Source organism: Erpetoichthys calabaricus, chromosome 3, assembly GCF_900747795.2.
Source record: "Erpetoichthys calabaricus chromosome 3, fErpCal1.3, whole genome shotgun sequence".
In the NCBI taxonomy this organism is placed as follows: Eukaryota; Metazoa; Chordata; class Cladistia; order Polypteriformes; family Polypteridae; genus Erpetoichthys; species Erpetoichthys calabaricus.
Genome location: NC_041396.2, coordinates 51,126,479 through 51,140,950, shown reverse-complemented (window position 1 = coordinate 51,140,950; position 14,472 = coordinate 51,126,479). Strand labels below are relative to the sequence as shown.

Genomic DNA, 14,472 nt, shown 5'->3' with positions numbered 1-14,472 from the left:
TGGCTTTGAAAAATGGTTCAGTTTACCTAGTTAATAGATGGTGCAAAGTAAGAACAAAGAGACAAGAAAGAAGATGCGACACAAGCTCACTGCAGACACACTCACTGAGACACATACAATGTTCATAATATATTGCAACAAGACAGCTTATAGTCACCAGTTAGCATGTCTTGTGTGAAAGATGACACCTTGCTATGGAGAGGCAGTGTTGTGAAGTGGCCATTCACGACCATGCTTCATTTACAGGAAACAGAAAGCTCAAATGATTTAAGGTGTGCAATAAGAAACATCAAGTTACCAAAAGATTCACTGAAAAGATGAAAGACTTAGAAAGTGGGCAATGAAATATGGTCAACTTTCAGAAAAAGGCATTTTAACACAACTGCTTCATTTGATGTTATTAGGGTGGTACAGTGTTTAGCTCAACAAACCCAAGTCTGACACAAACCCCAGGCACTTTCTCAGAAATGTGTTCACTTGTTTCCCTATTTTTATGAGGTTTCTTTCAAGTGTCTTGATCTCCTTCCACACACCTAAAAATGTGTATCTAATGCCAGGTAAGGCTTCAGTTCCCCATGAAGATGTTCAAAAGATTGTGGATTGCAAAATGGATTGATGGATGAATGATCTGTCAGAAATGTGTCAAGTTAACATGACATAGTACAATTTAGCAAAATTTTCCAATGTACAGTGCATCCGGAAAGTATTCACAGTGCATCACTTTTTCCACATTTTGTTATGTTACAGCCTTATTCCAAAATGGATTAAATTCATTTTTTCCCTCAGAATTCTACACACAACACCACATAATGACAACGTGAAAAAAGAAGGGCCTTAGTCAGGAAGGTGACCAAGAACCCAATGGACATTCTGTCAGAGCTCCAGAGGTCCTCTGTGGAGAGAGGAGAACCTTACACAAGGACAACCATCTCTGCAGCAATCCACCAATCAGGCCTGTATGGTAAAGTGGCCAGACAGAAGCCACTCCTTAGTAAAAGGCACATGGCAGCCCGCCTGGAGTTTGCCAAAAAGCACCTGAAGGACTCTCAGACCATGAGAAAGAAAATTCTCTGGTCTGATGAGACAAAGATTGAACTCTTTGGTGTGAATGCCAGGCGTCACGTTTGGAGGAAACCTGGCACCATCCCTATAGTGAAGCATGGTGGTGGCAGCATCATGCTGTGGGGATGTTTTTCAGCGCCAGGAACTGGGAGACTAGTCAGGATAAAGGGAAAGATGACTGCAGCGATGTACAGAGACATCCTGGATGAAAACCTGCTCCAGAGTGCTCTTGACCTCAGACTGGGGCAACGGTTCATCTTTCAGCAGGACAACGACCCTAAGCACACAGCCAAGATATCAAAGGAGTGGCTTCAGGACAACTCTGTGAATGTCCTTGAGTGGCCCAGCCAGAGCCCATACTTGAATCCGATTGAACATCTCTGGAGAGAGATCTTAAAATGGCTGTGCACTGATGCTTCCCATCCAACCTGATGGAGCTTGAGAGGTGCTGAAAAGAGGAATGGGCGAAACTGGCCAAGGATAGGTGTGCCAAGCTTGTGGCATCGTATTCAAAAAGACTTGAGGCTGTAATTGCTGCCAAAGGTGCATCAACAAAGTATTGAGCAAAGGCTGTGAATACTTATGTACATGTGATTTCTCAGTTTTTTTTAATTTTTAATAAATTTGCAAAAACCTCAAGTAAACTTTTTTCACGTTGTCATTATGGGGTGTTGTGTGCAGAATTCTGAGGAAAAAAATGAATTTAATCCATTTTGGAATAAGGCTGTAACATAACAAAATGTGGAAAAAGTGATGCGCTGTGAATACTTTCCGGATGCACTGTACATCAATTTTAAACCAGATAAATAACAAGATACTGAAAATATTTTTTTAATTCTAATGAAAGAAAAAAATTCATAAGTGAAAAAAGATTAGATTTTCCTTTCTCAAAATATGGCCCAATGAATGAAAGACCAACGTGTGGCAGATCTCTCACTGCATTTGACCAATGAGCCCCATCTTAGTGAGGACATGTGGTTTTGCCTGGAAAGCATTAGGAAAAGAGTCCTTATTTTAGGAGTGTGTTACAGGCCACCCAAGGCAGACAGTACTTTCAACACACATCTTTTCAGCAATATTAAAAAAGCAAGTTTACAGGGGGATATTATAGTCATGGGGGAAATTATCCAGATATTAACTGGGATAACCTTGCAAATGGCGGAGCACAGGAGCAGGAGTTAGTTTAGAAGTAATCAGTGACAGTTTTTAACATAGTATGTTAAAGCACCAATGTGGGGAGAAGGCTGTCTGGATTTAGTATTTTGTAATCATCAGGAAAGAATTGAAGGTGCAGAGGTGACTGAACCACTAGGGTCAAGTGGCCATAATATAATACAGATTTCCATGTTTTGTGAGAGTGTGTATGCAAAGACAAAAATTGTTAAGTTTAACTTTGGTTGGGCACATTTTGCGCAAATGCGGCAAACTCTAAGGAGGATAGACTGGGATAAACTTTTAAGTGTGGAGACAGTCGAGAAGCAGTGGAACAGGTATAAAACATTTTTACATGTAATGCAGGACAGGTACATACCTAAATTTGGAATTAACAGGAAATTTTGAAAAACACCTCAGTGGGTAAATAAAGTGTTCAAAAATAAGCTGCAAAGGAAAAAAAAAACAGCTGTATAAGGCATATAAGACTAATAACTCCAAATATCAAAGTGAATTGTAGGGCATATGAGAACATGAGGGCAACCATTGAGAAGGATATTAGGGAGGCTAAAATACAGTTGGAGAGGAAAAGACAACTCTAAGAGATTTTTTCAGTATTTTAGTAGTAAAAAACAATCAAGCAGGAGGTGAAGTGTATCAAGAATAGTAAAGGGGTATTAAAAGGTACAGACAATGAAATAGCAGATGCACTGAACTAAACATTTTTCTGAGGTCTTCACAAATGAGGAAATGGTTAACCTTCCAGCAGTAAATGGGACTGCTAAGGAGATTCTGAGTGATTTACAAATTGTAGAGGGAGAAGTACTACTCAGAATAAATAAGCTGAAATCAAATAAATCACCAGGACCAGATAATATTTACCCTCGTGTTCTTAAGGAGGCTAGCGAGTATATATATAAACCCTTGACACACTATACTATAAATTGGGGATATTCTGAAGGACTGGAAAATGGCAAATATTATCCCATTATATAAAAAGGGTGACAAGGCAGATTGAAGCAACTACAGGCCAGTAAGCTTAATGTATATTACAGGAACATTAATGGAAGGAATTATTAAGGATAAGATTGAGCAGCAAAATGGCAAGTAAAGGAGTTTTTCTGAACAGTCAGCATGTGTTCAGAAGAGGGAGGTCATGTTTTACTAACATGCTGGAATTCAATGAGGAAGCAACACAAGGATATAATCAAAGTGGAACATATGATATTATTTATCTTGACTTTCAGAAAACATTTGATAAGGTGCCACATGAGAGGCTGGGAATCAATCTAAGAAAACGTGGGAGTTCAGGGTGATGTTTGTGGATGGGTATAGAATTGGCTCAGGCACAGGAAACAGAGAGTGATGGTTCGAGAACCTTATCAGAATTGGCTGATGTTAAGAGTGGTGTTCCACAGGGGTCAGCACTAGGGCTGCTGCTATTTTTAATATATATAAATGATTTGCATAGGAATATAAGTAACAAGCTGAGATAGGTGGATTGGCAGATAATTTGTAATCAGTTAAATAATTACAGAAGGACTTGGATATCATACAAGCTTGGACAGATTGTGGCAGATGAAATTTAATGTCAGTAAATGTAAAGTATTACACATTGGAAGTAAAAAGGTTAGGTCTGAAAACACAATGGGAGGTATGAAAATTGATAGTACACCTTATGAGAAGGATTTAGAAGTCATAGTAGAGTCTATGCTATTAACTTCCCAACAGTGTTAAGAAGCCATTAAGAAGGCAAACTGAATGTTTGGTTATATAGTATGATGTATGGAGTACAAGTCCAAGGAGGTTATGCTCAACCTTTATAATGCACTGGTGAGGCCTCTTCTGGAGTACTGTGTGTAGTTTTGGTCTTCAGGCTACAAAAAGTATATAGCAGCACTAGAAAAGGTCCAGAGAAGAGCAACTAGGCTGATTCCAGAGCTACAGGGGATGAATTATAAAGAAATATTAAAAGAGCTGTGCCTTTTCAGTTTAAGTAAAAGAAGATTAAGAGGTGACATGACTGAAATATTTAAAATTATGAAGGGAATTAGTACAGTGGATTGTGACTGTTATTTTAAAATGAATTAATCAAGAACATGGGAATACAGTTGAAAACACGTTAAGGGTAAATTTCGCACAAACATTGGAATAAGCTAACAAGTAGCGTGGTAGACAGTAAGACCTTAGAGACTTTCAAAACTAGATGATGTGTTTTTGAAGAATTAAGTGGATAGGACTGGTGAGCTTTGTTGGGCTGAATTACCTGTTCTCATCTAGATTGTTCTAATGTATTTGGAGCCTTAGGAATGACTTTACAGGATGATCAATGTCTAAAGGAAGCAAACAATGTTTAGCTAATATTGCAGTGTAAATAATAATAAATCTTTACATTTATCTAATGGTTTTCTCACTACTCACTACAGCGCTTTCCACACAGGGAGGACCTGGGACTCAAACCCATGAGCTCCTTATTATGAGGCAGAAATGCTGCCACTGCGCCACCAACGTGCTCATGTGAACAACGCTTCAAAAAAGGAGTTGTCACAGTAGTTATGTACTGTACTGCTGATATACTATATAATTTCAGCTGTAGTCTGATGAGCACTGGGGGTCATAATAAGATCTTCAACTTTTAGATTAAACAGAAGCAATAAATTTAAAAGAAACAAGAGTATTCAGTTGAGAATGTGGAACTGCATTTATAATGTATCTTAACTGGGATAATAGTTAATATTTCTTTAGTTGAAATATGAACATATCACAATACCAAATATACTTAAAATAGCCTCATCACCTTCAGAAAAATGATATGAATTCAGTTAGGTTCAATAGACCAACAAGATAAATGGTAGTTATGAATGAAATTTTAAGAAAGATTACAAGCTGGATTCTACAATTTTATCCATGCACAATAGGAACAGAACAAAATCAATTCCATAAACTTATGTATAGTTAGTTCCATTTTTAATTTATATATGGCTGACATCCTTACCCAAAGTAATTTCAAAAGTGGGACACATTATACAGTAGTTGTTCAAATACACATTTTACACATTTACACATTGTCTTAAATTCCATCCTCTTGGCCATTATAATTGTCAATAATATTAGTTGTACAATGGTGGTCAGTTGTTATATAAGTAATGGACAAAATATAACAGATGAAGATATTGTTCACTCTGCCAAACAGATTTTACTTGACCTTAAAAAAAACCTTTTAAAGGAATATTCTATCCAAAAATGATATTTTTAATATGTTACAAGCATACCCTATTTAGTTTGTAGTGATGGCTGGGAAAAACTTTTAATCTCCTATTTTCATGTAGAAGAGAAAAACTTTTATGGTTTAAGAGAAGTGAATACAGAACCAATGCTGTACAAAGGCAAATCATGTGTAAAACCTCCACCAAAAAATGAAACTGTCTCGTGTTGCATAGTCCATGTCACTTTTCCAGTCATATGCACAAAACATGCAAAATATATGTTTTTTTAGTAAAACATAGTTAAAAAGTTACTTCCAGAATAATCAAATAATCAGCACACATCATAAATGCAAAACTAAAGCCTCATGGAATTGAGTGTTTGAACAGAAAACATGCCTCTCCCCTTCTTTCATTGGTCAAAAGTTCTGTCTTTCTGCATGAAAACATGAGATTTAAAAATGTTCTCTGATGCCACTACAAAATACATGGGGTAAGTAACATAATGTATTGTAACTTCCGGATGGAGTATTATTACAGATATCAATATATACACTGAACCTACTTTTCTGGGTTGTGGGCACTTACTAACAATAAACAAGACACCAGTCCATCATGAGGTGCATTTACACGCACCAAATTATTGTGGAATTTACAATTAACCAAACAAAAATTGAATCCACATTGTGGATATTGCGGTAGCAGTGCCAACTACTGTGAAACCCAGCTACAGATGTGAGTTTGTTTCATTTCACAACATAGACTATGCAATTTAGGAGGTGCATGTGAAGATCCTACAATGTGAGGTTAAGAATATTAAAGAAAAAAGAACTTGTGCGTATATGCCTTGCTTACATGAAACATGTTAATAAAACATTTTTTGTCTCCTGGTTCTCAGCATTTCTCTCATTTCATGTTATAAAATTTTAGATGAGATCTTTGATTACAAATCACAAAGAAAACTGAGTTACTTTCATTTTATCATCACAGATTTAATCCCAATAATTATTTTGAAAATTAAAACAAAATTTTAATAGTATAGATAGTTATTACCTAAAATGTCTTTTTCAAAGTGGACGCAATGTGAAGACTAATTTTTTTCTTCAACTTTTTGAAATGTTAGAAAGCACTTTCTTCATAACAAAACGACTTATTTAATTGTCTAATCATATGACTTCACCACAGAGACCTTCGGTCCCAAATTCGATAGTGTTTTGGACGCTGGATGATAAAATAAATGTAAGCAGTTAAAGTGGCGCAGATGAGTCACACTTGTCGGAATATTACCCATGGTTCATAATAAAAATAAAGAAATCACTTATAAACATCTGGACCCCTGTGATTATTCCTGCCTTGCGTCCTATTCTTGCTTGGAATGGCTGCAGCCCCTCAGCGACTCTGCCTAGGGTTAAGCGACTTAGAAATGTAAATTTTATAAACATAAATAAATAATGAATGAAATTTGCATCATATTGTCTTCCAAAATGTAACAGGCACGATGGCGATATCTCCCTATAATGAAAGCAGTTTTTTAACGAATGATTTTTTCATCTTTTTATCTTGCTAGATTTTAGTTTTTTTCCACAACCAAAAGTTTATACAAAAGGCTTTTTTATTTTCTACTTACATTTTAAGGATTTTTCAAATTTTAACTTGTTTTAGTATATTAAGACCTGGGAGCAAACTGCACTGCGGAAATTACCATCAAGCATTCATTCATGAAATTCCTGAACACACTTCATCCACCAGCAGGCAGAAACCAGCAGCAGCCGTCAGGAAGGTCGACAGAAAGGTAATAAACCTCAAAGAGACATTTTAGAAGTAAAATATGAGCACATGCAAGCAGGTTTGTGTGAATGAATTGACTAACTGTATAGTAAAGCGCGCGTACAGAACGACGACTGAGAAAGTGAATAAACACATGGATAAAGAGCCATTCATTCATTCTCTGTAGTCGCTTTTTTCTGTTACAAGGACGAACGTAGTACATATCGGTTCTGAACCGTGAGAAGTAACAGTTCGTTACAGGACACATACACTCATAACCGGTCAGTGATTGTTTCAACCTGTACGTACTGTACGTGGAACGCGACAGAAAGCCGAAGAAAACACGCATTGCACACCTGGAAAGAGCAGTCTTCGCAGCTGTGGAGCAAATTACTTGTTAAGAAAATGCTGGCAACACGTTGGACTTCATCTGGTAATTCGGCAGCTGCAGATTTAACTCCACACGACACCTGTGCCATTTGTATTGTATAAAATACAAAGAACAAACTTCATAACTGGAAAAAGCCCGGTCAGAATATACATGCTTCAATGGATCGAGGAGGTGTCATTTTACCAATTCAAAACTTTGATAATTTTACATTTAAAAAAGAAATGTACTTAATTTTTTCGTTATCAGGTTAAACAGATAGGAAAAGCCTGGATGAGAAAAACCTGCCAGACTGGAATTCCCCAAGTCCTCCTCCTTTCTTAGTTTCAAATCGTTTGTGCGTTTGTGTATGTGTGTGAAAGAGCAAGAGAGACAGATAGATTTACAAAAGGCTGCTTTACTGCCGCCTCAGATGACATCTGACTTCAGAACAAAGCGATGTTTTGCGTGGAGTAACGAGCACCTGCCAAAATCGTCAGACTGTTTGCACACAGGTATCGTGACCTGCATATTCTTACAGTTTTTCTATTTTATAATAATAATAATAATAATAATAATAATAATAATATATTATATATATATATAAAGCACATGTTACGTCATTGTTTATACTCCATTTGTTAAGATTTAGCGAAAAGAGAGTGTCTTACTCGTGGCTTAAATCGCGCTTCCACAAAATGATTGAAGAGCTTAAACATTTTTGGTTTGTAATGTTGGGATTGTTACAGTTTTTAAATCACGGCTTGAAATTTATGTTTTTAACCTATTTTCTTATCTGTAATTTGTTTGCCTGTTTTTATCTGTAAAGCAGTCTTGAATAACACTAGCCATGGAAGGCGCTATATAATTAGTCTCTTTGTCTTGCCTTTCACTCTTCCGTTAGGACACAATAACTTTGGACAGATTTGTGGGACTGATTGCTGTCTTTTCCAGCAGGTTTTTATGAATACAGAGTTCATTTATAGCATATGCTGCTTGTGGGTTTCCACTGAACAATGTGTATTGAAATTAAGTTAAAATATATTAGAGTGGCCATGCATACCTGTATATACATTTAAGACCGACATTTAGTTTTTTTAATATGACCTTATTCCTCCCCCTGTTCATATTATTAATCCGGTAATTTCCTTTATCTATTCCCCTAGGCAGGGTGGGCAAGTATATTATTATTGTATTATATTTATAATATAATTTTTATGATAACACATATGATATATTCATCTATTTCTTTATTCAGCGATAGGAAATGGGGAACCCTGTCTCAATAAGCATAGGGCACAAAGCAGGAACAGTCCCTGGACAGGTCTCTAATCCATCACAAGTTTATATTACTTTGTTATATTATAGTTTATTTTACTCTATGCCTGTATGCACTATATAATGCAACTTTTACAAAAAAATGCCAAAAAACAATGAAAAGCCATTGCTATTTTTTACATTTCATTATATCGAGCTATCATACATTTTCATGTGCTTTTGACTGTCTTAACTCAGTTTCAACTTCAAAATGATAAAGTTAATCAACAGTTTATAACATCAGATCAGTGGCAGGACAACAGTACTTTTGCAATATCATTTTTGCTGCCTTGTGTAAATATTTTAACATGTAATGCTTGTGACTAAGAGGGACTTTCAGAACAGCTTTCATAATGGTGGCACAGCTTCTTCTCTCTTTATTTACATAAAACTGTAATTTACAGGGATATACTTGACATTGGTCATGATTTTATAGATAGTTCTATGTACTTCCTTTTCTCATAACCATTTTATCACAAACACATTGTAGTAAATAGGTTAAAATGCATATTGCAGTACTCGACACCCTAACTGCTGTTATGAGAAATAATTCCTTTCAGGGCTTATTTCTATTTTGAGCCCTGTGGTAGCAGGATTGTTTCCCTACTGCCCTTTAGTGGATTAAATGGTTTCAAAAACAGGTGAGTGGAGCTGGACAGATCAAAATAAATTGTATAAAACAGAAACATTGCCTAATCATTCAGAACCCTATTTTTCAGCTCAAAAATGGTGAGAGAGAAATCTGATAACTAACTAAACATACTACAGTCTGATTTAGAGGTTGGTTAGAATGAAAATATGCAGAAAGCATAGGCTTGTGCAAAGAGATGAGTAGCCTTAAAATAAAATACCTATTTAAAAAGTTAAACATTTGAATAAAAGTATATTTTGCTCAGTATTTTCTTTGTTCCATTTAATGTGCATTAGCTCTGTAGTGTTGTGCTTTTGTTCATAACTTTATTAAATATAAAGGCTAAGATGAAGGTTGGCTTTAAAGGACTTCAAGTTCATGCTATAAAAAATTCCAGTAAAGGTACAAACAAATGAACCGTATGTTTACAGTACAAAACTTAATGGTTAAAACATTTTTTTTAAATAGGTAAATGCTAGTAAATGTACATTTTGATAGTTCTTTAGCTGTCATTATTAATTGTTTCTGTCTGGAAGAATACTTTATGAGTAATTGTTATAATGCAATAAACTCACATTAATGCTGAATTAAAACACTATTACTTACATATCAAAGAATACAACTTATTACAGTTCACTCAAAAAATGAACCCACAAAGTTACTTTCTTTATGTGGCTTTTTAACACTAACTTCCATCCATCCATCCATTTTCCAACCCACTGAATCCGAACACAGGGTCACGGGGGTCTGCTGGAGCCAATCCCAGCCAACACAGGGCACAAGGCAGGAAACAATCCTGGGCAGGGTGCCAACCCACCGCAGGACACACACAAACACACACCAAGCATACACTAGGGCCAATTTAGAATCACCAATCCACCTAACCTGCATGTTTTTGGACTGTGGGAGGAAACCGGAGCGCCCGGAGGAAACCCACGCAGACATGGGGAGAACATGCAAACTCCACACAGGGAGGACCCGGGAATCGAACCCAGGTCCCCAGATCTCCCAACTGCGAGGCAGCAGCGCTACCCACTGCGCCACCTAACACTAACTTAGTATAATGCAATTTTCCAGAACTTTTTCTGCATTACAGAGAATTCTAAACTTGCATAAAGGTATTGTATTTTTAGGCCTCCTTGCTTTCAGAGTGGTGACTCTGAGGCTAAGGATCTGTGCTGGTATCCGGAGGTTGTTGGTTCAAATCCCGTTATTGACCGAAGGGATTCTACTCCGTTAGGCATTTGGACAGGGCCTTTAAACTGCATATGCTCCAGGGGCGCTGTACAATATCTGACACTGTGCTCTGACCTCAAGGGATACATGATAACTACATTTTGTTGTACCTGTGCAATGACAATAAAAATGAATCATTTCATATCATCATTCCCATTGTACATCCTTCTTCCATCTATTCTCCAGGTAAACGATCCGTCTGTCCACATGATCTAAAATAAAACTTGATTCATCAGATAAGGCCACCTTCTTCCATTGCTTCATGGTCCAGTTCTAACACTCAAGTGCCTATTGTGAGTGCTTTTGGTGGTGGATAGGTCAGCATAGGCACTCTGACCAATCTGCAGCTACACAGCCTCCTGCAATGCACTGTGTGTTCTTACACCTTTCTCGCATGGCTAACATTAAGTTATAAAGTAGCTCTTCTTTGGGATGAGACCAGATGGGCTAGGCATTCACCCCACACATGCATCAGTGAGCCTTCTGCACCTATGACCTTTTTGCTGGTTCACCGGTTGACCTTCCTTGGACCACTTTTTTTATTAAAACCTAAACCCATATATTAACCTTCCTGAAACTGACCAGAAACACAGCCAAGCACAATCATTTTCTTGTGTTTTATAAATATGTTTAGTCCTTCATGTGCTGTGAAGTAAATAACATTCATCCCCTTTTTATATCCCTGTTCTGAGTGGCCAATGATTCGTGCTTTGAACACTGACCACTGCAGTGCCCAATCACACTTTTCAGCATATCTCTATCTATCTATAGCAAATAGCTGAAAGAAATCTAAACTGACACTTTATTAATGTATTTCTGTTACCAGAGTGTATGCAGCACACTCTTTTCTGCTTGGCTGTGCAATTGAGCCCTGCAAAGGAATTGCAAACCAGTATGTGTGCTTTTTGTCTTAAACTCTTTATCAGAGTAAGTCAGGACAAGCTTAGTGAACAATACAACATAGTTCAGTACACTAGGAACACTTTGCTTACTGAAAAATGTTAAATCAATTTTAGATAGCCACGAAAGCAGTTTAAGAATATGAGATACATTAGCCTAGCCCAGATCTTCTCACATTTAGACCAGTAAGCAGCATGCACAGTGGGAAAGTTTTTACAGTACATGTAGCCTATACACTTTCATAACACATGCACAGTAATGCACACTATGAATGCTTTTATAATATGTGTGCCCATACACATCATAACACACACATTCTTCTGTTATTTTCTAAAGGTATGCTTTCCATTATATGATTGTGAAAAGTTAAAGCTCATTCTAAGGCAGAACTTAACCATATTTGCTCATTAAGGTAACACAAGAATTCTAATAAGTATAAATTGCACCAGAATATCTAGGACCTAAGACAAGTGATTCAATTTGATCCTTAGTTGTATCATCTGACTTTGAGTCTGTAGGTTCTAAAGCGTCAAGAGAAATGTTAGGTTATCAGGAGATTACAACTTAGTTCACATACTGTAAACGGAGCTTCCACTGGACAGACGAGGAAGATCCAAATGAGCTGTGAGGGTGTTCCTGTAATGATTTAAAGCCTTCTTTTTTGCAGATTCATTCAGATCTCACCTCTAGGATAATTTCTTTTACATCTAAGGAGAGGTCAGGAAAACAGAGGCTGAATGAATCACATTCAGGAGTTCAGTTGTGGTGGCAGAGATATTGCTAGTAGGTTGTTATAGTCTGCAGTGGTGGCAACCCCTGAACTCATTGGTGGACCCCATCGGTAAGAGCAGATGTCAAGTTGAACCGTTCATTATCTTGTTAATGAAGTTAACAGAAGGGTCTCTTTATTTTAGTGAGACATATTAGAGAGTCAAAAAAACAGTGGCTGTAGCAGTGGCCAAGAAAGCCTGTCCGTGGGTGAGTTTGATGAGCAATAGAGAATGAGTTTCAGAAAAGGTTCAGTCAATCCATTCAGGAACTAGTAAACCTGGTAGTTATGCCCTCCTTGTATCAGCCATTTCCAGAAGCTTTGATTGGGATTAGGTTCATTGATATAACTGAGGTCCCGTCCACACTAGTACAGTATATTTTTATTTAAAAATGCTGACATTTGTTTTACCTTTTGTCCACACTAACCCAATGCTTTCAACCCATGAAAAAAAAATACTTCTGAAAATGTTCTCTAGAGCCAGATAATTTTAAAAATTCTAGTACAGTGCTTCAGAGAGGATGGACAAAACTGAAGACTCCATCACACTCTGGTTGGTTCATGCCTATTATGTCACTCTACCTTGATTAGATCTTGCTTATTACAATGTTTCATTCCCTGACTGGTCATGCTTCACAGAAGAAAAACATATTTCAAAATAGGAGAAGTAGAATAGTTGCTTTCCATGGTGCTTGTTAAAGGGGACGTAAGTTCTCAGATGAAATTTTTGGTTTAATGGTTAGTCTACATCCTGAATCTCACTTTTGATCAGGAACTCTTGATATAAAAGAATGATATCGTATGTAGAAGAGGCCAAAATAATGTTTCTGCATAGTGTTGCTGGACTTACTTAGCTATGGTGAGGAGCTCAGCAGAATCACTTTGCTCCAGATCAAAAGAATCCAGTTGAGAAAGTTTAGGAATGTGGTTAGTATGTCCTCTAGGCCTTTCCCTTGGGAACTGTACATGGCACAGCCCACTGAGAGAAATCTTATGATATGTTGGAGGGATTACGTTTCTTAGTGAGCTTATGAGTATGGAAATTCCCCAGTAGTGGCTGGAAGAAATTGTTGAGGATATGTTGGCCAGGACTACTGCAATCCTACTTAGCATACGCAGAGTGAAAACTAAGTGGATGTGTTTATTTGCTTTTATGCTAAAATGTTTAGTCTTTGATTTCTGTTAAGAGCTACAGTCACATGCAAATGTTTGGGCACCCGTGCTTAAATGTCTCTTGCTGTGAATAGTTAAGTGAGCTATAATAATAGTTAAGTGAGTGAACTAATCACCAAAATGCATAAAGTTAAAGATGACATATTTCTTTAATATTTTAAGCAAGATTACATTTGTATTTCCATCATTAAAAAAAAAAAAATGAAAAGGGCCTGAAGCAAAAGTTTGGGCACCCGACATGGTTGGTACTTAGTAACACCCCCTTTGGCATATATCATAGCTTGGAAACATTTTTTGTTTCCAGTTAAGTGTCTTTCAGTTCTTACTTGGGGTATTTTCACCCATTCCTCCTTGCAAAGTCCTCTAATTCTTCAAGATTCTTCAAGATCTTGCATGCACTGCTGTTTTGAGACCTATCCACAGACTTTCAATGATGTTTAGGTGGTGGGACTGTGAAGGTCATGACAAAACTATTAGCTTGCACCTCTTGAGGTATTCCATCGTAGATTTTGAGGTGTGTTTCGGATTATTATCTTGTTGTAGGAACTCTCTCTTTTTAACTTCAAGTTTTTTACAGATGGTGTAATGTTTGCTTCAAGAATATGCTTGTATTTATTTGAATCCAATATTCCCTCTACCAATGACATGTTCACTGTGCCACTGGCTGCAACACAAGCCCAAAGTTTGATCGATCCACACCTATGCTTAATAGTTGGAGAGGTGTTCTTTTCTTGGAATTTGGCCCCCTTTCTTCTCCAGATAGATAGATAGATAGATAGATAGATAGATAGATAGATAGATAGATAGATAGATAGATAGATAGATAGATAGATAGATAGATAGATAGATAGATAGATAGATAGATAGATAGATAGATAGATACTTTATTAATCCC

The 14,472-nt window shown here is 36.9% G+C and overlaps 1 protein-coding gene across 2 annotated transcripts in view; it reads left to right on the top strand.

The window, feature by feature from the left end:
- The first annotated feature begins 7,122 nt into the window (after window positions 1–7,122).
- Window positions 7,123–14,472, top strand: part of LOC114643059 (adhesion G protein-coupled receptor F5-like) — a 140,081-nt gene continuing 132,731 nt past the window's right edge. Inside the window, exon 1 of one of the 2 annotated variants that reach the window (XM_028791762.2) lies at window positions 7,123–7,209. Coding sequence is in view for 1 of the 2 variants with exons in the window: in XM_051925630.1 (XP_051781590.1) it covers window positions 7,922–8,066 (145 nt within the window). In the remaining variant the exon portion in view is untranslated. Of the gene's footprint in view, window positions 7,210–7,910; window positions 8,067–14,472 lie in introns of those variants that run through there. The other variant, XM_051925630.1, reaches the window with a different exon arrangement.